General features: G+C 51.6%; 4 protein-coding genes across 9 annotated transcripts; 3 read left to right on the top strand and 1 right to left on the bottom strand.

The window, feature by feature from the left end:
* Positions 1-20: 20 nt before the first annotated feature.
* On the top strand, positions 21-5,227 carry LOC115386592 (WAS/WASL-interacting protein family member 2-like). 3 transcript variants are annotated; one of them, XM_030088978.1, is made up of 8 exons: positions 21-224; positions 532-625; positions 750-1,062; positions 3,564-3,689; positions 3,769-4,413; positions 4,503-4,592; positions 4,954-5,055; positions 5,168-5,227. In XM_030088978.1, exons 2-8 carry the CDS (start codon positions 560-562, stop codon positions 5,206-5,208), a joined length of 1,383 nt encoding a protein of 460 aa, XP_029944838.1. In that variant the 5' UTR covers positions 21-224; positions 532-559; the 3' UTR covers positions 5,209-5,227. The 3 variants fall into 3 exon arrangements, with proteins under 3 accessions (XP_029944838.1, XP_029944837.1, XP_029944839.1); XM_030088977.1 differs by having other exon boundaries at positions 23-224; positions 4,503-4,742; XM_030088979.1 differs by having other exon boundaries at positions 25-224; positions 750-882; positions 4,503-4,742.
* A 1,441-nt stretch (positions 5,228-6,668) lies between these two features.
* utp18 (UTP18 small subunit processome component) lies at positions 6,669-9,734 on the top strand. The gene is made up of 13 exons (XM_030088972.1): positions 6,669-7,024; positions 7,145-7,284; positions 7,367-7,462; positions 7,570-7,640; positions 7,718-7,809; positions 7,888-8,013; positions 8,084-8,258; positions 8,335-8,435; positions 8,561-8,651; positions 8,842-8,965; positions 9,058-9,232; positions 9,306-9,448; positions 9,578-9,734. The coding sequence occupies exons 1-13, from the start codon at positions 6,782-6,784 to the stop codon at positions 9,600-9,602; spliced, it is 1,602 nt and encodes a 533-aa protein (XP_029944832.1). The 5' UTR covers positions 6,669-6,781; the 3' UTR covers positions 9,603-9,734.
* A 1,290-nt stretch (positions 9,735-11,024) lies between these two features.
* btr30 (bloodthirsty-related gene family, member 30) lies at positions 11,025-17,297 on the top strand. Of its 4 annotated transcripts, none has more exons than XR_003931314.1 (14): positions 11,025-11,151; positions 12,083-12,204; positions 13,181-13,630; positions 13,756-13,860; positions 13,937-14,032; positions 14,116-14,349; positions 14,434-14,638; positions 14,841-14,927; positions 15,008-15,034; positions 15,107-15,133; positions 15,253-15,428; positions 15,549-15,704; positions 16,351-16,608; positions 17,121-17,297. XR_003931314.1 is itself a non-coding variant. In XM_030088966.1 (14 exons), the coding sequence occupies exons 2-13, from the start codon at positions 12,091-12,093 to the stop codon at positions 16,555-16,557; spliced, it is 1,884 nt and encodes a 627-aa protein (XP_029944826.1). In that variant the 5' UTR covers positions 11,025-11,151; positions 12,083-12,090; the 3' UTR covers positions 16,558-16,597; positions 17,121-17,297. The 4 variants fall into 4 exon arrangements, 2 of the variants coding, with proteins under 2 accessions (XP_029944826.1, XP_029944825.1); XR_003931313.1 differs by having other exon boundaries at positions 16,351-16,623; XM_030088966.1 differs by having other exon boundaries at positions 16,351-16,597.
* A 609-nt stretch (positions 17,298-17,906) lies between these two features.
* ube2m (ubiquitin conjugating enzyme E2 M) lies at positions 17,907-22,072 on the bottom strand. The gene is made up of 6 exons (XM_030089027.1): positions 21,779-22,072; positions 19,938-20,032; positions 19,410-19,448; positions 19,135-19,238; positions 18,965-19,028; positions 17,907-18,832 (listed from the first exon to the last, which is right to left on the bottom strand). Exons 1-6 carry the CDS (start codon positions 21,891-21,893, stop codon positions 18,692-18,694), a joined length of 558 nt encoding a protein of 185 aa, XP_029944887.1. The 5' UTR covers positions 21,894-22,072; the 3' UTR covers positions 17,907-18,691.
* Between the last annotated feature and the right edge of the window lie 161 nt (positions 22,073-22,233).

Raw genomic sequence — 22,233 nt, 5'->3', positions numbered from 1 at the left:
TTATCTGCAGCGTCACGTGCTGGCGGTCACGTGCTCATTGGTCACGTGACCCGTACTGCACTGACGCAGCCCGCAGCACCGAGGGGCTAGCAGCTAACGGCTAACAGCGGAGCGAACCGAACCGAGCCGGTCCCAGCAAGACCCCCGGGCCCAGGCTGCACCGCAAACCCCGGGAGGAGGCCACCGGTATGAGCTAAACGGCGCAGAGGCGGCGCCGCTCCCAGGTGAGGTACACGAAGCTCACCTCGGAGGAGGTATTTTTCTTAAATACTATATAATGCTAACAAACAACGCTAGCACTCTGAGCTAAAGCCATCAAACAAAAGCTATCGGACTGCAGTATGCGCGCGCTCGTTTGTGTTAGCGCGTGCGTGTGTTAATTATGTACGAGCTTAGCGTCAAAGCTAACGGTTCAGAAAACAACAGTGATGATGAACGTCTTTGTGCGCGTGCTCGTCCGTACGCAGCAGCACGGAACCACTGAGTGTGTGTGTGTGTGTGTGTGTGTGTGTGTGTGTGTGTGTGTTTCAGGTGATCAGGTGTGTGTTGTAGCAGCAGGATGCCGATCCCTCCTCCACCTCCTCCCCCTCCGGGAGGACCTCCTCCTCCGCCCACCTTCAGCCAGGTGAGCAGCCTCTTCCTCCTCCTCCTCCTCCTCTCTGTTCATGATGGAGCTCTGCTGCCGATAAAGTCTGATCTGAGCAGAACGCACCGGGAGAAGGGTAATAAAGACGATGTGACCTCCTCAGGCGAACACCGGTCCTCCCAAACTGAGTCCAGGCGAGGCCGGCGGCCGCGGCGCTCTGCTCTCGGACATCTGCAGGGGCACCAAGCTGAAGAAGGTGGCGGTGGTGAACGACCGCAGCGCGCCGCTGCTCGACAGTAAGAGCCAAACGCCAAAGAGCCCGACACCCCCCACAGACCACCCATACATTCGATTATACCAATACCTACATCAGCAACACCCGCAGCCGAGCCAGCCCAGACAGCAGGGGGCGCCGTCTGAGGAACAGAAGAAGTCGGCAGCAGATTCGAGCGCCGCCGCCATGTCGCTGCTGGACAGTAAGACGCCTTCTTCTCTGATACTACAGGCTGCCCGCAGGAGGCTCAGGGACGTTTAAGCAGCCGCGCAGCGCTCACACGGGGGCTCGAACCCACTGTGGACACAACAAAACAAAACACTGCACCTGCTGGCAGATTAAAACCCCTGCTGCAGCAGTCAGCTGACCTCTGACCTGACAGAGTGATGACTGCACGCGTGTGCCCAGTGGGAGTGTCACAACGGGCAGCATTTTAAGATTTTCATGGCCAAACACCTCAAACTGAAAGCGATTGCTGAATATTTCAGTAATTTCGTAGATAAAATTGCAGGAATCCACACAAAACGTAAATGTTTGCATCAGTCCTTGAAAAATTAAACTAAACCAGTTTAGTTTGGAGTTAATTCATTCAGAGTTCTGTGACAGGTACACTGAGGACGACAGTCCTGCTGATTGACCACACACCTTTTTAAAATGTTTCATATTTCAAACCATTCAGTTTCATCACACACACCCAGGAACCGCCATGTTCCATGTTTCTCTGTCCTGTCTCTGTGGATTTCTGCCTTAACACATCTCCTCTCTCTCCTTCTGCTGCTCTCTGCGGACTCTCACGTTCAATCCTGAGTTTCTGGTGACGGAGTGGCTGCTTTAAACTGACTCTGCAGCTTTCTGCTGAGCTGCTGCTGCCGAGAGCGGAGACGTCTGCTGAACACACTCCTCCTGCTGAGTTTCAGTCATCTGTCCAGATGGTTTGATGGGTGAAACTCTGTTTCTCTGCAGAGGGAGGAGATGGCAGACCTCTCCGATCTGTATGAAGCTTCAGGTTTCAGACTGAAGCGCTGCTTTGTGTCGGGATGATCTGAGCTCAGACACACCAACGCCTGAGGTTCATCTGGAAACAGCTGTTACATGAACAGGATTCATCCATATTAGAACATGATCAGAAGCCAGGCAAAACAGTGAAGATAAATTCATTTGAAATGAGGTCAGAAAACAAAACATTTCAGTAAAGACACCAGAGGAACGTCAAGCACGAAGAGAGAAAATGTGTATCTGATCATTTACTTTCACTAAAACCGGGCCTTGAATTGTTCCCACAAGCTGTTAGCCGCGGTTTGACTCCACTGGGTCGGTGTCTCTGAGCTCCACCTGACAGGTAACGGCTCAACCTGCAGACCTGAGACTGCGGATTGGTCCAGTAGAGACCGTGATGTCATCATTCTTAACGACTGAGGTGATGACATCACCTGATAAATTCAGTAGCTTCAACGTTTCAATTAAGATTCCACCCAGTCTCACCTGTGTGACGTCATCACCTAATCCTCCCTGTGACATCACCCGATCTCACCTGTGTGACACCTCAACTGACCTTCCCGATCACTTCACCTGTCTGACATCATCGTCACCTGACCTCACCTGACTGATGTCATCACCTGACCTCGCCTGTCTGACCCCCCGTGTTCCACTGGATGCGTTGCTTCCTCCGCTGCGGTTTTGCACCATCACCCACCGCTGTGGTCGTGATGTCATGCTGCGCGGCGCCGGCGAGCCTGCTGGGTTCACGGCGTGACCATGGTACCATTGTTACCGAGCACAAAGACATCAACCTTCACATAAGGGAGTTCATTTTCATGGCAGGCGTTATTTCGTGTTTCTGTCGATATGCGCAGTACTTCTGTAATTCCATCACGGGTAAGTAGGCTGCTAGTTGATTTTTCTTTTTCTTTTTTTTTTTTTTAATCAACTGTGCTTAATAATGTGTAGTACTTTTTTGAGTGGTAGGTAGAGTGGATTAAGGCCCCGAGGCTGTGTTTTTGCTGAAAAAGTATTTTTAGCAGTTGGCATGTTGGCTGTGGCAAGCAGAGGAAATGGACTCGCTGAAATAACAGCCAATTGTTTCAACTACCAGTAGTAAGTGAGTGAAATGTGTTTGTATCTTGCTTTTCACTGATCAGCCGTCACAAAGTGCTTCACAGTGGCAGAGAATCATATGAAGATCAAGATATAAAGATAGAAGATATAAACAGAGCATGACATAAGATAAGAGATCGTATAAACCCTGCTCGGCACACGCGATCAGAGAGATAAAGAAACATATAAACAGTACATAATACAGTCAAGACAACGCTGCGTCAGTAGATCTGGAATGCTAATTGGAACAGATGTTTTTCTGAAAGCATCCACAGAGTCCAGAGAGCAGGTCTGGAGGAATTTGGTTCCAAAGATAAGGGCGGTGGATGTGAAATAGCGGTCACTCCGAGTTGTAAAGAGAGTCCTGGGGACTCTCAGCAGGGAGCCTCGCAGCTAAGTTTTGGACGTGCTGGTGACGAGCCAGCTCTTTGTTGTTCAAGCAAGTGATCAATAGCATAGCAGCAACGCATTAGGTGGAACATGGACGTCCCCCCCGGACCGACCTCCTCACCTCCCCCTCCACTCACTCCATCCTCATGCGGAGAGTAGCGACCCCTCCCCTTCAGGGGGTGGAGCCTCACTCACCTGTCCCATGGTTGTGGTTCTCAGAGCCCAAAGGAGGCGGAGCAGCGTCGGCAGGAGCCAATGGGAGTGGAGCGTCAAGTCCTTCAGGGTCGGCTCCACCGATTGGAGGCCTGTTTGCAAGCGGCGTTCCCAAACTGAGGCCGGTCGGAGGTGAGGGGTCGACTCGTCTGTTTAGTGATGAGAAGTGGAATTCGACTGGAATTTTTTTAACTTTGTTTTGTTGTTGCAGATGGATCCTCGTCACGTCCTCCCTCCACTCGGGGGGCCGCCCCCCGCCCCCCCAGCCATCGCCCTGACGACGCAGAGAGCCCCTCCCCCCAGGCGTCGTCGCCGTTGGAAACCTCTCGCTCACAGCGCCCCTCCCTCCCCAACCTGTCTTCCTCCCCCTGCCCTTCTCCCTCCTCCCCCTCCTCTGCTGCCTCCTCCCCCTCCACTGGCATGAAGCACTCCTCCTCCGCTCCGCCCCCACCCCCCATGTGTCGTCGTGGTAACGCCCCCTCACCCCCCTCTTCGTCTTATGTCAGAGAGAAGCCCCTCCCTCCAACACCCAGCAACACTCCGCCCCTCCCCTCCAAACCTCCCCCGTCTCCTGGCAACAACAGACGTCCGCCCACCTCTGGAGGAAACCCCGCCCCTTCCTCCTCGTCCTCCCTGGCCCCGCCCCCTCCTCCGTACCGCATCACGACCAGTCCGACGGGAGGCGGCGAATTGGCGCCCGACCTGCCGCAGCGCCATAACTCTCTCAGCAGCAAGCGGCCCGCCCCTTCCCCGGGAGGCCACACCCCCACCAGAGGCCCCGCCCCTCCCCCCCCAGCATCCCCCACCCTGTCCCAGCAGGGGGGCAACAGGGCGCCGGCGCCTGGCCGAGGAGCAGGTGAGCGCTCCACATGCCTGAAACATCCTCCACGTGCATTGTGGATAATTTTTTAAAAAGCTAAGCGTGTTGTTGTTGTGTGTCCTCAGCTCCTCCGGTCCCCCCCCAGCCGTCTCCGGTGTCATCCAGAGCAGGTGGACGAGAAGCCCCACCCCCTCCTCCCCCCTACAGGGCGCATGGTAGCCCCTCGTCTTCTGACCCCCCCACCAGGGGGAAGCCTCCTCCCCCTCCCACCCGCACCCCCGCTGCTCCTCCCCCGCCTCCTCCTCCTCTGCGAAATGGACATTCCTCCTCCTCCTCCTCCTCCTCCATCCCTCGCTCCTTCGTTGGTGAGTCTGTCCTCTCTGTCCTCCACTTCCTCTCCGTCTGTCCTCCACCTCTCCTCCATCTGTCCTCTACCTCTTCTCCGTCTGTCCTCCACCTCTCCTCCGTCTGTCCTCCACCTCTTCTCCGTCTGTCCTCCACCTCTCCTCCGTCTGTCCTCCTGCATGTCGTCTCTCAGTTCAGCTCTGAATTTTGTTTTTTTTTTTTGTCCTGCAGATGATTTTGAGTCCAAGTATTCGTTTCATCCTCTGGACGACTTTCCTCCTCCAGATGAGTACAGGCACTTCACCAAGATCTACCCCAGCAGGGCCAACAGAGGTATACACACACACACACACACACACACACACACACACACACACACACACACACACACACACACACACACACACTCTGACAGGATTTCTGACGTTCTCGCTGTTTGTTTCAGTGTTGAGAGGAGCTCCTCCACTGCCTCCTGTGGGGAGGTGAAGACAGGAGAACCAGCAGAGATTAACTACACTACACACACACACACACACACACACACACACACACACTGCACTAACCCTCACAAGCACACACATAACACAACCAACAAACACACACACATTGCATTAACACTCACACTCTCTTATCCACGTCAGTCCGTGGCGCGACGCCTGCAGCTTCATCATCCTCGCCTTCTTCCTCGCAGCCGATTGGCTGAGCAGAGTGTGATGTTGAGGATTTCTGAAGACAAACCTGAAGACTTGATCTGTGTTTGTGTGACACGTTGTGTCGGACCGCCTGCTCCTCCACCCCGGTTCCCCTCTGCACACACACCAGGAACCGACGGGACTCTGGGTGGAGACCTCAGGGTCCGTGAACTGAGCAGAGATGGGGAGGAGAGGACGCTGTAAATACTCACCTTCATCATCATCATCGTCATCATCATCATCCTCATCCGTCCTGGAGATGTCGAACTGACCACACGTTGGTCTGGAAGTGCCAACGTGGACTGAAGCAAACCAGAACAGGTCACCAGAGGTTATCTACCTGTCTGGAGGTGGAGCCATGTCGGTGTCCTGTTCGGGGGGGTTGATGGGACAAACCATCAAAAACTCTTAATAACTCTTCCACTCATGTATGTATGTGTGTGTGTGTATGTGTGAGCAGTTTTCTGTGTCATGTTTGATTTCCGACAGTTTTCATGCATTCAAAGTGACTGCGGCTGATGCATGCGACCCCTGACCCCCCCTGCCCCACCCCGGCCCCCCCATTCTGCCTTACAAACTTTGCTGTAAATGTGAAGATTTAAAATGTGTTTGAAGCTTCTGAATCGGTGGTGTCCGACCCCGGAGAGCTCCTGTTCTGCTGCACGCGATCCGTCTTCCTGCTCAGCAGGAGATCCTGAAACCTGCGGGACAGAAGACTGCCTGGGCCGAAGCGGCCGGAGACCACCGCGCTAATCTCTCTCAGTAACTCTGCACTCTGAAATAAAGTCCACCACTGAACTCTGCTTGAGTCTGATTGATGAGAATGAGATGTTTACAGCCTGCAGATGCAAAAGATTGATTTTTTTTTTAAGAGTGAACACAACAGTTAGGTATGAGCTGAGACATCGATGGTGCTGCAATGAAAGACAAACCAGCATCAGCCTCAAAGCCATGCACTCGGGTGAATTTGGAAAAATATGCTAAATACAGAAGTTTTATTGGGACACTATCACTGTATTTTGCACTAGAAGGTAAAAATAGGCTGTATGTTGAGATTGTAGTAATTTTATAGTTTTGTTTTTTTTAAGTATATCGACGTTTTATTGGAATATACTCTATACAGCAACAAAGAAACACCTAAAAGTGTAAATTTACCGGCTACTCTGTGACCGTTTGCCACCGCTGGTTTACACCGTGCAGTTCCGTCAGTGTCCACCAGGAGGCAGTCACAGGTCTTTCCGGGTTAGACGCCTCTAAACCGGAAGTGCATCACCTCGGGAGGAAAACACATTCACGTGTTCCTAAACTTGATTGAAAACCACGCAAGGAGGTTAAATTCGGAGTGTTTCTGCAGTCCCGGTGGCGGCATGGCGGACCCGAGCGTCATAAAGCTTCCCGCCTCCAAGGAGCGACGTCCGGCCGCGAAGAGGAGCCGGCCGGCCGAGCCCCGGGACCCGGAGCCGGAGCCGGACCCCGAGCTGGAGGAGCGGCTGCGGCGGAGGAACGTGAAGCGGCTGGCGGAGCTGCGGGAGGCGGACAGCTCGGTGAAGGTCCTGGAGGAGCTGCTGTTCGGAGGAGAGGAGGAGCTGCTGGAGAGGCTGAAGGAGGAGGTGAGGCCGTGAATTCACCCCTGACTGCCAGTCAAAAGCCCCCTGCTGAGCTGATCAGTGTAATGTTGTTTCCTGAATGTATCTTCAGTGTTTGTGATTGGGTGGTGTTTGTCTGAGCAGGACAGTGAGGTCCAGACCGGGTCTCTGCTGCTGGAGGACGATGATGAGGAGCAGCAGGAGGATGAAGAGGAGGTGGAGGAGGAGGAGCAGGCGCCCAGAGGACCGGCCTGGGTGGACGAGGATGACGAGCTGGACGAAGAGTGAGCGTGCCCGCTCGGACCGGAGCCGCTCGTCACGCTGACGGCTCGTCCCTGACAGGACGGTGTGTGTTCTGTGTTCCAGAGTGGACATGACGCACCGGTACCGGAGGAACCTGATGAAGGGAGACGCCGAGGCCGTCATGTCGAAACTCAAACTGCAGGAGAGGATGAAGGAGCAGTACGTCCGGGCGCCTGGACTCACCTGTGGCTCCGGCAGCTGAACGTCTGACGGTCGACGGTGTGTGTGTGTGTGTGTGTGTGTGTGTGTGTGTGTGTGTGATTCAGGTTCCAGAAGTCGATGGGCGGAGCGCCATCGTGGGCAGAGAGTGGCGCCCAGAAGAAGAAGATGATGGAAGGTAGAAGGACTGCTCAGATTTGTCCCCTCGGTTTGTGTTCAAACTTTACATTGGTGTGTGTGAATCTGCTGCTGCAGAGGAGGAAGAGGAGGAGGACGAGGACGACTTGCTGAGGAGGACAGGGAACTTCGTGGCGTCTTCAGAGAGTCTGCCGAGCGGAACCATCCGGGTGAGTGAGCTCAGACCGGGCGGAGGTTCAGCCGCCGCTCCAGTTTGACCGCCGCCCCCGTCTCTCTGTGTGTCTCAGATCAAGAAGTGTCTCCATGCGAACAAGGCGCGTCCCTCCGAGGACCGGCTGTCCACCGTCCAGTTCCACCCCTCCGCTCAGGTCGTCATGACGGCCGGACTCGACCAGTCCATCTCGCTCTTCCAGGTACGGTCGGCCGGTCGGAGCCGTTCAGGCGGACGCCGGGCTCGTCCTCCTCACGTCCCTCCGTCTGCAGGTAGACGGCAGGACGAACCCCAAGATCCAGAGCATCGTGCTGGACAAGTTCCCCGTCCACAAGGCCCAGTTCAGCCTGGACGGCGAGACGGTGATCGCCACCGGGCTGAGGAACAAGATGTTCTACCTGTATGACATGATGGAGGGCCGCGTGGTGCCCGTCAACGCCGTCAGAGGTCAGGGGTCAGGGGTCGGCGCCGCCCTCTGGTGGACGTTGTGAAACTCAGTCTGTGCGCTGCTGTTCGTCCGCAGGTCTGAATGAGTCCAGAGTGAAGGAGTTCTCGGTGTGTCCCGACGGAGGCAATCTGCTGCTGACCGGCACCAATGGATACCTGCACCTCCTCACACTCAAGGTTTCCCTTCCCCTTCCTCCTCTTCCTCCTCCTCTTCCTCCTCTTCCTCCTCTTCCTCCTCCTCCTCCTCCTCCTCTTCCTCCTCCTGTTTGTCGGTGGTCTTTCAGCTGTCTCTCCCTCCTCAGACGAAGGAGGTCGTCGGCAGCATGAAGATCAATGGGGATGTCACCGGAGTCGCTTTCTCGCAGGACGGCGGCAAAGTCTTCGTTAACTCAGGTGAGGCTGCGTTACCACGGCAACCAGTCCTCAGGTCAGCCAATGAGACGGTTCTGAAGAGGCGGTCCGATCGGAACACAGAGAGAGGATTCTGATTGTTTCTGTTCATTCACTTTACACTTCTTTTTACTTGTGTGTGTGTGTGTGTGTGTGTGTCCGTGTGTGTGTCCGTGTGTGTGTCCGTGTCCAGAGGAGGGCGAGGTGTACGTGTGGGACCTGCGGAGCAGCCGGTGTGTGAACCGCTTCACGGATGACGGCTGTGTCCGGTCGACGTCCATCGCTGCGTCTCCAAACGGACACTTCCTGGCCTGCGGGTAAGCCCCGCCCCCTCTCGCCCGCCCTGCCCTCTGATTGGCTCGTGGCTGTCAGTGTTTTGTGTGTGTGTGTGTGTGTGTGTGTGTCTCAGGTCTCAGTCGGGGGTGGTCAACATCTACTCCCAGGAGTCGTGTCTGAACTCGTCCAGCCCCAAACCGCTGAAGGCCGTCATGAACCTGCTGACCGCCGCCACCTCGCTCGCCTTCAACCCCACCTCCGAGATCCTCGCCATGGCGTCGCGCGTCCAGGACGAGGCGCTGCGGCTGGTGAGCTGTCGGGACGACGGTCGTGTTTGTGACGAGGAGGATGATGATGATGAAGAGTGTTGTCTGTCCTCAGCTGCACGTCTCCAGTCTCACCGTCTTCTCCAACTTTCCCATCGCCAATCGGAAGTACGTCTACCGAGCGGGCTGCCTCGACTTCTCGCCACACAGCGGCTTCTTCTCATTGGCCAACAACAAAGGACACGCCCCCCTGCTCAGGTACAGCAACACACACACAATGTTATCAAAACATTTGTGTTTAAGTAGTTAAAAGACACAAAAAGTGTGTGTGTGTGTGTGTGTGTGTGTGTGTGTGTGTGTGCACTCATCTGTAACTGTGTTTTGCAGGTTGCTGCATTATAACGACTTCTGAGGAGCCGAAACGTGAAGTGGAGCAACAAGTCTGAAATTTTTAACATTTTTTTTATTGTGTGTGTGCGTGTGTGTGTGTGTGTGTGTGTGTGTAAAAACAATCAGTGGAATGAAAATAAACTGAAAAATGGGAGTTTCTTGTTTGGATTGATTCATTTGCACAGAGCGGATCAGTCAGTCAGGGTTTGTCTTCGTGGCTCCAAATCAAAGACGTGACGACGGAACTCGGTCCCTTTACAGACTCTGTAACTTCCTGTTGGAACCCCCCTGAAGGGGCCCCTCAGGCAGCTCCTCCTGTATGTCTGGAAGAGGACGTCTGAGCTGCCGCTGGACACGTCTTCAGTCCGTCACAGTGGTCCAGCGGACAGAATTTGAACCCATGACATCGTTGTGAGCCGGAGAGAGCAAACCACTGCTGCACTGCTCAGCCGAGTCTGGAGCTCCTGAACCTGTTTCGGTTTTCATTTTACATCCTGGATCACAGAACATCAGTTTGGGTCCTTTTTCTGTTCAGGGTCCGTCTCAGAATCACCATGGTAACCAGAGCCAGCACCTATTTGGCCGGTTGGAGAGTCTCTCTCAGTCTCTGATGAGGACCAATCAGAGGACAGCAAACTGAGACTGGGCGCTTCCTGGTTCGGTTTCTGTTATTTTGTCCTTTCTGGGCCTCCGTACGGCTGATCTGTGGTTTATGTCCAGATCCTCCACCAGGGGCCTCCACCAGGGGCCTCTACTGGAGGCCTCCACCAGGGGCCTCCACCAGGGGCCTCTACTCAGGGCCTAAACCAGGATCCACCTGAGTCCAACCTAATCCTCCTGAATCTGTCTAAATCTATCAGAGTGAAATCTGATTCCACCCAAGTCCAATTTAATCCACCTGAGTCCTCTTAGATTGCAGATGAATCATCATATTCCTCGAGGACCTAAAAATAAATTGTGTGTCACGCAGACACACACACACACACACACACACACACACACACACACACACACACACACACACACACACACACACAGAAGAATGTCCTCCGTCCTGTCTGTCCATCTCTTTCAGGTGGAAGAACGACAAACATGCGTCCCTCCCACGACTAACTCCAACCGCCACTTCACAGCTCACTGCTGGTGTGTGTGTGTGTGTGTGTGTGTGCGTGTGTGTGTGTGTGTGTGTGTGTGTGTGTGTGTGTGTGTTTCTTGTCTGTGCTTCTTTCCTGAATTGTTATTGATCCATGATTTGTTGGAATATGAAATAAATCCACTGTGTTGAAGTAAAACACAATAAAACTCCCCGAGTGTTTGAAACAGAAACTTCAAAATCTCTTTAAAAAAAAAAGAGTCAGAATGTAGAAAATGGCCTTTAAATCCACTCAGAACCTCACATCTCAGTGAGGGGATGATTTCAGAGTGAACTTTAACGGGAGGAAACTCAGACTTCCTCTTCCAAACTCACCTGGCAGCTCTGAGCAGGTGTGGCTCCGCCCACCCGGGAGGCCGCAGACTAACCTGAGTTTCTGGATTCGTGTGGGCAGCAGGTGGAAAAGACGCGGCTGAAGGTAAGAAGCGGCACGGCCACTGCTCTCCTGCTGATTTTTAAACTTCTCCTGTGACCGAGACGCAGCGTGCCACCGCGGGAACCCGGAGGGAACGCTCGTGAGGAAGTCTGGAAGTTTGAGGAAGTTTGAATGTTTGTGAGGAAATTCGCACGTTTAGAGATTAGAACCGCGGCTGCTCTGGCTTCAGACGTGTGAGAGGACAGAACCTGCAGCGTGTGATGAGAAATGTGACGCATCTGCAGATCAGACGTTTCAGAAAGAGAAAACACACCGCGGAGGTTAAAGGTCAGAACAAGGAAATCTTCAAGAAATCAGACAAGAGACACAAACCAATCCAGAAAAGGACACAAACTAAACCAGATGCACAACTTGTGACACTTTCAGACAAACACCGACTCCCTCAGCGAGAAAGAATCATGGAAAATCATGTAAACAGAGAAATGTGACGCAGCAGAGACGCAAACAGCTGAATGAGATTCTAAGTGATGGAAACAAAGTGATTTTTAAAAGACTGGGAAGGTGTCATTTCAAAATAACTTTATGTGTGTGTGTGTGTAACACATCACAGGGTGGGGAAGCCCCGCCCACCAGAACACACTGTGACTCACCTGCATCGGTTTTATTTTAGTTCTCAGAGGAAGTTCAGAACATGACTTTGTTTTTTTTGTTTTTTTGTTGTTTTTTTTTTGCCGCGTCATGAAGTGATTAGTTCCAGTAACTCCGTCATTTTTCTCAATACGCTGCGTCAGATACCATGCGATCAGATCCCACACTAAGATTTATCAGCATGTTGGTCGTTTGTCTCGTCTAATCCGGATTATAGAGCATCTTCCTCCCGGGAACTGAAGTTAAAGGGCGAACCAGTCATCATAACAGAAAGTTAAAAACATGACGGCTCGTAGTAAAAAGGTGGGTGACCTCTGACGTGCAGGTGCAGCGATGGCAGAGGCAGCGGCTCCAGACCTGTTTTCCGAGCAGGAGCTGACCTGCTCCATTTGTTTGGACCTGTTCAGTGACCCCGTTTCAACCCCCTGTGGGCACAACTTCTGCCAGGTAAGCTCCGCCCACTGCTCCGCCCACTGCCCCGCCCGGGTTCTGGACTATCAGCTCTCTTCCACTTGTACCTTCATTTCTTAATTGTTTCCATTTGCTCAAAGTGTGACCGTTGCTGGTGTTCCAGATGTTTCCATCTGTTTCCACTTGTTTCAGGTGTTCCACATGTTTTCATTAGTTTCAGATGTTTTCATTTGCCCCAGATTGTATATTTAGCCTCAGTTGTTCCAGATGTTTTCATTTGTTTTGGGTATTTTCATTAGTCTTGAGTCTTACAGATGTTTTACTTGAACCAATCAGGTGTTCTACATTGCCTCAGGTTCTCCAGATATTTTACTTTGTCTCGGATGTTTTAATCTCAGCTGTTCCAGATGTTTTACATCTTCTCAGCTCTTCCACATATTTTAATTGGCCACAGGTGTTTCAGGTGTTTTAATTTTTTTCTTGGGTTCCATACGTTTTAAATCATCCCAGGTGCTCCAGATGTTTTAAATACTCTGAGGTGTTCCAGATGTTTCCATCTGTCTCCATTTGTTCCAGATGTTTCCATGTTTTAATTAGTCTCAGGTGTTCCAGATGTTTTCATGAGTTTCAGGTGTTGTAGATGGTTTTATTTGTTCCAAGCGTTTCCAGGGGTTTCAGATGTTCCAGATGTTTAAATTAGTTTCAGATATTTTCATTTGCTCCAGATGTTTTGATTAGCCTCAGGTATTCCTGATGTTTTCATTTTTTTGGGGGTGTTTTCATTAGTCTTGGGTTTTCCAGATGTTCCTGGTGTTTCAGTTTGTCTCAGATAATTTAGTCTCCAGATGTTTTCATATTCTCTGCCCTTCCAGATGTTTTCAATTCTCTCAGCTGCTCCAGATGTTTTCATGCCTCTCTGCTGCTCCAGATGTTTTCATGCCTCTCTGCTGCTCCAGATGTTTTAATGTCTCTGAGCTGCTCCAGATGTGCTGACGTCCCGCCCTGTCTGCAGGCTTGCATCGGGGGCTACTGGGCGTCCAGCTCCGTCTGCACCTGTCCTCTGTGCAAGCGGCAGTTTGACGAGCGTCCCCTGCTCAGCATCAACAAGGTCTTCGCCCTCATCGCGGACAAGTACAAAGTGGCCCGTTATGGCGCCGCCGGCGAGACGCCGTCCCTCGGGAACGGGCTGCCGGGCGCCACGACCACGTACGTGGACAACCCGAGCGCCAACCCCTTCCTGACGCCGTCGGTGGCGCCGGGCGGCGAGGAGGTGGTGTGGTGCGACGTGTGCACCGGCGTCAAGCAGCCCGCCGTCAGCGCCTGCCTCACCTGCACCGCGTCCTACTGCAGCCAGCACGTGCAGCCGCACCACACCTCCAGCGTCTACGCCAAACACCCGCTGCTGGACCCCAAAGAGGCCCTCAGGGGCCGCACCTGCTCCGTACACCACCGCCTGATGGAGGTCAGCACAACCACTGCCGGCTGTCGACAGTTCTTTGGAATTTACACCCGATTTCTGCTGTTGTCAGGTGGAAACGTTGTTCTGTTCTCCAAAGTCAGATTCTTGATGATGCGTTCACTGTGCAGGTATACTGTCGGACATGTCAGCGCTGCATCTGCGCCATCTGTGTCCTGGAGGAGCATCGAACGCACAAAACCGTCTCCGTCCAAACCGAGCGACTCAGCAAACAGGTAGGGAGGCTGCGGGGGGCGGGGCCAGGCGGCTGGTTCCTCATTCCGTCTCACCTGGCCTCACCTGTGCCCGCAGAAACAAGTGGCGAGGACCGAGCAGGAGATGCTGAACCGGATGAAGGCGAAGGAGGTCCGACTGGGCGAGCTGAAGAGGAAACTGGGGAGTGTTCAGGTCAGACATCTAGTCCAACATAAACCCCTTGGAATCTGTTCAAAACCTGAGTGGAAGGTGGACGTGGGCGTGGCCTATCTCAGAACTATGCAGACCGGGAGCGAGGCGAGGTGGAACGCCTTCTGGACGAAGTCGCCGGCTCTCTGGACAGGATCCGCTCCCAGGTGGTCGGGGGGATCCAGAGCCAGCTGGAGGCGGTGATGTCCAAGGGGACCGGGCTGGTGACCAGCCTGGAGGCGGAGCTTAACCAGCTGACGGACAGGAGGAACGACCTGGAGGCCCAGGCCACCAGCCAGGACCACATCGCCTTCCTGCAGGTCAGAACCCAGAAGGCTTCACAGTCCACATTCCTCCGGTGGGTTGAGATGAATCCCCTCATGTCTGCTCTCCTTGTCCTCCAGAGCTTCGAGGGGGCGGTAGCTCCTCTGGCCGAGGAGCAGCGGGACGACGTGGACGAGGAGGATGACCTCTCGCTTCACTTCTACCTGCTGGACGTGAAAAACAGTCTGTCCGAAGTCAAAGAGAAGATGGACGACATCCGGATGACCGAGGGCCGCCCGCGAGGATCCCGAGACTCCAGAGACTCCCGGGACTCCCGGGACTCCTGTGAGCTCCGAGCCAGCTGTTTGTCTGTTTACAGGGAGAACGTGCACATCTGGCCTTCAGACGTGTGTCTTTCACTTGTTGGATGAAGGATGTTCTAATGCTGATGAGTGTTTCGGCGTGGGTCAGAGTGCAGATGTCCATTTCGATGTACATGCATCAGTGTCCAGATGTGTGTGTCAGTGTAGATTGGTGTGTGTTTCAGTTTCGTCGGGCGACGGCCTGATGGCAGCAGAGAGCATGCTGAGTCTGAGAGGAAGCACCATGAGCCTGAAGAAGAAGAGTCTGAAAGGTGAGCGTCGTCAGGCTCAGGAGCTGAAACGGCAGCAGGTGAAAACCAGACGAGACTCACCTCTCTTCTTCCTCCTGCAGATCTGAAGAAGGGCAAAGCCGTGTCAGGTGTGTAGTTCTCGTGTGTGTGTGTCTGTGTGTGTGTGTCACCTCAGCACTGACTCCTGTGTTGTGTTTCAGGACATAAGAAGGCTCGACTCTACATGGGTGAGTTCTTCTTTCGTTGAGCGCTCATTGGAAAAGCGATGGGGATTTGGGTTTTTGGTTTTGGGTTGTTGGAGTTTTGGGTTGTGTGTGAGCGTGGTGACCGGTTGTACCCCCTGCAGAGGACGTGTCCCTGAACCCGGTGACGGCGTACCCGTTCCTCATCCTGTCCGAGGACAGGAAGCAGGTGAAGCGAGGCGAGAAGCTCCAGTTCTACCGGAACAGCCAGCAGAGGTTCGACGTCTGGTCCTGCGTCATCGCCAAGGAGGGATTCCACTACGGACGCCACTACTGGGAGGTCAGAGTCCCGGCTGGCGGCCCGGTTCTGGACCAGGACCAGAACCAGGAGCCGGACCTCATTAATGAGGAAAGTTCAGTGAACTGATGCCTCTCCGCCTGGCACTGTGTCTGCTGGCAGGTGTTCGTGGGAGAGAATAAAGACTGGAAGGTTGGCGTGGTCAGCGAGTCTGCTCAGAGGAAAGGCCTCTTCGACATGAGTCCCGCCAGCGGATACTTCGCCATCTGGTGGAGCGGCAGCCAGCTGCGAGCGCTGACCACGCCGCCGCTCACCAAGGTCCAGGTTTCATTTTTATCCTCTATGACAAACACACTTTAGTTCAGGGGGCCATACAGTCTGACTCCATCTTCAGTGGGCCAGAAAAGGAAAATAAAAACATAAATAATACTAGAACGACCTTTTAAACGTCAGTATATGTGATGAAAACGTGGATATTTTCACAATTACTACTAAAAACGACTGTCAACGTTGTGTTGTGTTGTGTTGTGTTGTGTTGTGTCTGCTACATCTGTTTGCTTGGTGATTTGGTCAAATTGGAGCCTCTTGTGGGCCGGCTTTGGCCCACGGGCCTTATGTTTGACACTCCTGATCTATTCGTTCTATTGTTTTAGTTACTCCACGTTTCAGATTTGTATATTTTCAAAATTCTGATTTAAATCACAGATTTTTACACATTTTCACAACTTTTCTTTTAACTAAAACATTTTTTCAACTATTTCTGCCTTTTTTTTTCCAAACGGAATTTAATTCTAAAACTTGATTTGGTTTTGTTATTCTACCTTTTTACAAAATCTTTTTTTCACCAAATTTTTTCCACTTTTGACATTTTGGCTCTAACCTTATCTTGCACACTTTAACATAATTTTGAAATGTGAACCTCTTTCTGTGTCTGATGATGGTCTCTCTCTGTCCCCCGCCTCAGGTGAAGACCCCCCACCCAAAGCTGCGTCAGGTGGGGGTCTTCCTGGACCTGGACGAGGGTCAGGTCTCCTTCTACAATGTGAAGTCCGGTTCAGAGCTCTACAGCTTCACCGGCTCGGAGTTCACCGAGAGGATGTTCCCCCTGCTGGGCACCGGAGACAAAGAGGTCCCCCTGGTCCTCATGACCACCCAGCACCAGCTGGCCTGAGGGACCGGGACCAGGACCGGGACCGGGACCAGGATCGAGGGTCAGAACTCAGTCAGTGTATCAGTGGTGATTAAAACCTTCAATCGTACACAACTTCAATTTTTCCACAGGTTTTGTTAATCAGAAACAAACAGAACTTTCCCTTTTTCTCACAAGAAAAAAAAAAAAGCAAAAGCATTCATTGTCATTTCAAGAAAACAATTATTTTAGGTAAATGAATCATTCATGTTTTGATCATTTAATACCAGCTAAGACTTTTTCTTGTAAATGAGCACAAAAACTGTTGAAACATCTTGATTGACAGTGAAAAGATTTGATTTCTTCATGGTGAAAGTGAGACTCCACAGGGTCTCTCTTTGATTTAGTCAGTCACTCTTACAGAGTTTTGATTTATAATTAAACATTTCCTGACAAAGGGCTAAAATCACTTGAGTAAATATGAACTATAATCCTGAAACTTCTAAATGTGAAAACATTCCAATAAAAAAAAAAAAAATTCTAAAAAATGTGAATGTTTATTCAGTTCCTCTATTTATGGGATTTGTCTTTGGTTTGACTCACAGCGCCTCCTGGTGGCCATCAGATGAACTTCAGCTTCACTTTGATGGAAACTCCTGAATCTGATGAGACTCTTAAAAGGAAACCAAGTCTTTACAAATGTAACTTTCTGGTGAAATTACTGTAAAAATCATCACTGTTTGTTGTTTTTATCATTAACAAAAATAAACGGAACAAAACAAGATTATTCTCGTTTTTGAACTCCTGAAGGTGATTTTTAATCCCGAGTCTGGCTCGGTGGTGCGTTCACTGACCGTAAAGCAACCGTGTGTTGCCATCAGAAATTGACATCCAGCTCACACAATTCATTGGTCAAAAGAAAGCTTTTTGCTCATCTACACCAGATCTACTCAAGTGTCTCCCCTCGGTTCATTGCTTCTTAAGAAAAAGACGGCGCTGCGTTTTCACGTTTGTCTCAAACATCGACGACACAAAGGTTTGAATCATTCAAGTTCATATTTTATTTAACATAAATCATATTGCAGTCGATGTGAACAGCCGCGGTTTCAATATACACAATAGAACCCCAACATTTTAAGCCCCTCCCCTCATCTAAGACCCCCGCCCACGACCCCCTCCCCCACAAATGAAACTTAATTACCACCCTCCCCCCAGAGCCCCGCCCACATCGCCCCGACTCATTTAAACAAGCACCACCCCCCTTGACCTCCCCCCTCTGACAACAGCCCCGCCCACCAGCACATGCGCGTTACCATAGCAGCAAACTCTAAACGGCTCGGGGGGCGTGCTGGACTCTCGCCGGCCGTCGCCTGTAACACCTGCGTCCAATCAGCAGCGGCGCCGCCTGCAGGTCGAGTCCCGTGAAGCAACACCATCCGCTTCGTTTAACTGAGAGCAGCTTTTTTTTTTTTTTTAATTTATTTATTTCTCGTTCCTTTAAGGCATGTGCTCCTTTTGTAACTCACAAGCTCCTCCCACTTAGACAAGCCGCGCCCACCTCGATGCAACACAGAAGCCCCGACCTAAGCATGACATCATCACTATAGGCTCCTCCCACACACGCTTCTGGAGTGAGTTTGGAGTTTGCTGCAGGTCGACGGTGGCGAGAAGGAAGGGGGGGGGGGGGGGCGTGTCCTTCTGACCGGCGCCGACGTCACGCGCAAGAAAAAAAACAAACGTTAAAACAAAAAGAACTAAAATGAATCCCGTGGGTTTCGTTATCGGCGGCGCCCCCGAACATTCACCGACCGCCTCCCCATCATCATCATTATGATCATCATCTTCCTCAGCTGTCCGCCGTCTCTCAGTCCTCTCGCTGTGTGTTGCGCGTGTGTGTGGGCGCCCCCCCCCCCCCCCCCCCCCGTGGCGTGTAAACGGTTTAATGCTGCGTCTTCAAACAAATATCGGGCGTTCTTCTTCTTCTTCTTCTTCTTCTGTTTAAAAAAACAAAAAAAAACAAAAAAGCATCTTGTGGCGTGCTGCGTTCATTCGCTGCAGCTCCTGGATCGGCCCACAGGTCGGACTGACGAGGAGGAGGAGGAGGGAGGGGAGTTGTGGGTAGCAGGAGTGGGGTGGGGGGTGGGGGAGGGGGGAGGGGGGGTCACGGTACGCCGAGTTATTTAAGACATCTCTCGAAGTAGGTGGCGCCCACGTAGCCGCCCTTCAGCGAGCGGTGGACGTTCTGCTCGAAGAGCCGCCGGTTCGTCTGCAGGACCTCTGCAGCCTCCTTGTTCAAGGGGTCCTCTGGGTTCGGCTCCTGGAAGGGGGGAGAAGGGAAGGGGGGGGGGGGGGGGTGGAGAGAGAGAGAGAGAGAAGGGGGGGGGTGCAAATCAAATGAGTGTGTCTCAGAATTTTGTGTGAGTTTCGTGTGTGTGTGTGTGTCACTCACTAGAAATAGATACTGTAGACCGTAGATGATGGAGTTTATTGTCAGCACAGGCTTCCAGTCCTCTCTGAGGGGAACACACACAGTGTACACGTTACCGTGGTAACCACAGAAAAACACACCCACTGTGACCCACTGCCTCACAAAAAATAGACACACACACACACACACACCTTAAAATGTTTAGGCAGACGTTTCCTTCCAGGTCGATGTTCGGGTGATAAACCATCGTCTCACACTTCACCTTCGGAGGGTCGTGAGGGTAACCCTGTCCTACCTGAACACACACGAACGAACACACACACACACACACACACACACACACACACACACACACACACACACACACACACACACACCAAAAAGAGTTGACACAAATTGTTGAAGGATCAGAGGACTGTTAGTCACTGTGTGTGTTACAGTGTGTGTGTTTTCACGCTGGTCTCACCTTAAAGCTGAAGATAAACTTTCCTCCTTTGTAGAATCCCTGAGAGAGAAACACACACACACACAAATTCAAACAGGTTTAAAACACTATAATCAAGCAGTGTGTGTTACTGTGTGTGTCTGGGGGAGGCTGTGGTGAAATGTGCAGTGATTCTACTTCCTACAATGTAACACATCTCTCTGTGTCTGGACTTTATTTATCAAACGATAAATGTTGAGTCCAGACGTGAAAACAGCTCGAGGAGTTTTCTGCTTCTTGTATCGTTTCTCGATGTTGCTTCTTGTTACAGATTCTTGTACTTTTAGTGTGTGAGGTTTCTCACTTGGGCTGATAACAGTTCATCTTAACTCATTTCATCTTCTCTTCTGGTTGTTGTTTTTGTGTTTCTGGTGACACCGACTCTGTCCTGGTTCCGATCAGGAGCAGAGAGCCGATCTTTCCGGGTGCGTTGCTGCACCACAGCCATTTCCCTCCAAACAGCGAGCGTGCAGCGTCGCAGTGTTCGAACCCCGGCTCGTCTGCACTCACCTCGTCGGGACAGATGATGAGTCTGAAGTTGAGCAGGTCGTCATCGTCTGGGAAGTTGATCTCACACGTCTTTGGCAGGTTCAACTCATTGATGTCTGAAACACAAACCACAGTTAGAAAGAAAATTAAATCAATGTTTCCAAAGTAAAGAAGTAATCAGGATAAATCCTTGAGTACAGTATTGACCAAACTGAGCTTCTGTTGACAGAATGTGGCCCAAATGGTTCCACCTTAAAGAAGAAATACTGAAGATACTGTTTCCTGCCGTTGTAATAGATGAAAGAAATTATCCAATAATCATTCAACAGGAAAGAATCGTCCACGAGGTTGGATATCTGGATCACAGAAACATGCTCTCCTAAAATCTAATCACATTCATGGATAAGGTGGAATGAGAAACTGCACAAACAATATCAGTATCACTCAAATGGAGTTATATTGTGTTGATGAACTTTTAAAGTCACAATAAAAAGTAAATGAAACTTTGACATCTGCGATGAAGCTGGAATAAACTGCTAGACCGATGAAACAGTGTAATAACTACAGGTATTACAGGAAGTAGTTTCATAAGTAATTCTCATGACTATGTTCCAGACAGAGGGCACATATCGTTGTGAAGCATGAATGTGAATCCTTTTATTTGTCAATAACTGTTCTTCCCTCGCTTCTTTTCCATGTTTGTGTTGTTTAATGTAGAATTCATATTGTGCTTAAATAGAGATCATTTATTGTCATCCAAAGACAACTTTTGTCTACATGTGAGCTAAAAGTATTTCAGGAGCGTCACACGGGTAACCCTGATGAGCACTAAAGAAAAGCCTCATGTGAGCAGCAGGCGAAGATCTTTTCCTGCGTATGAGCACCGATCTGGACAAAAACCTCTGAACACAGTGAAGATTTTCTGGGACACAGGAGCCCTGCTCCGTCATCTAAAACCGTTTTGGATCAGACTGGATTCATGTTCAGCAGATGCTCTCAGTCTCATCCTGATAAGACTGTAGAAACATCAGAACACTCATTATATCAATGTCTGAATAAAGCGTCTGATGGCATCGTTCTCTGTTCAGTCTGTGTGTTTTGATGGAGGACATCATCGGCTTCTCCTGTGACCGCAGACACAGAGGTGCAGTGTGCTGGTTTGATCCCCACCTCCTCATGGCTCAGAGAGGCTGAAGCTGCTGTTGTCCTGACAGCGCAGCAGCTGTGTGTGTGTGTGTGTGTGTGTGTGTGTGTGGGTGGAACTGTCAGAGGGTTCAGGTGGTGATCATGCTCCACCCCAACAAGGTGACAGTGTGTGTGCTCATCAGTAAAACAGGTGAGGAGTTAAACCGGGATGTGAGGAAGCATCAGATACCCGGAACCAAACCAGTGACTTATCCCAAAACCTTACATCACACTGCGCCCAAAACTGTCAGTGTTGTTGTGTGACCTCTGACCTTTCCTGTTTACTCGGTGACTGTCCTGCAGACAGGATAACTAGCTGGTTAGCTGCTGGTTAGTGTAACCCCCCTCACAGAGAGCTGACACAGCAGGTTAGCCGGTAAAAGACTAACCAGTCCTTCGACCCGCTGACAGGCCATGACTAGCTGGCAGATGGTTCCTGGTTGGCAGAGTTAGCTGGTTGCAGACTGTTAGCTATGTGTGCTAACAGCCGCTCGGTCTGCGTTTTGTTTTCAGCTAGCAGCCGTTAGCTTAGCTAGTTAGCCTGTTAGCTCTTAGCCTCCGCTCGGTTCACCCGGCACGGTCCGGACCTTCGGGTCCCGGCCTGTGCGGTGGGTCAGTCAGCCGGGGATTACCTGTCACCGGGGGCCGGACAGGCCGGCCGGAGGTGCGCTGCCTACCTTTCTGTATCCGGAGCTGGGCCGCGCTGGCTTTCTTGCCGCCGGCTCCGGTCCTGTTTCCTCCGGCAGACTCCTCGTCTTTCTTCTGCTGCTTTAGAGAAAACAGCTTGATCATCTTCACGGCTTCGGTCTGCTGCCTCTACTGGGAGTCTCCCCGCGGTGTGCCGCTCCGGCCGGGTCGTGGCTGAACGTCGGGAGGGTCAGTAGAGTCCTGTGGCTCCGGGACGTGGACGGAGCCGGTGCGTCTGACGGAGTCACGGAGCGCTGCTAGCTGTTAGCCTGTTAGCATGAGGAGAGGCCGGGGGGAGGAGGGGGGGGGGGTGCAGTGTGTTACTGTGTCACAAAAATAACACATAACATATATACACGACAATATCACAAAACAAATTTTATTATTGCAGAGAGAAGCGCGAGTAGAAAAAATACCTAGCTACGTCTTATTCAAGCTACTTTTT

This window comes from Salarias fasciatus, chromosome 4 (genome assembly GCF_902148845.1).
Source record: "Salarias fasciatus chromosome 4, fSalaFa1.1, whole genome shotgun sequence".
NCBI lineage: Eukaryota > Metazoa > Chordata > Actinopteri > Blenniiformes > Blenniidae > Salarias > Salarias fasciatus.
The sequence above is the reverse complement of the archived record's forward strand: the minus strand, read 5'-3'. Positions and strand labels throughout refer to the sequence as shown.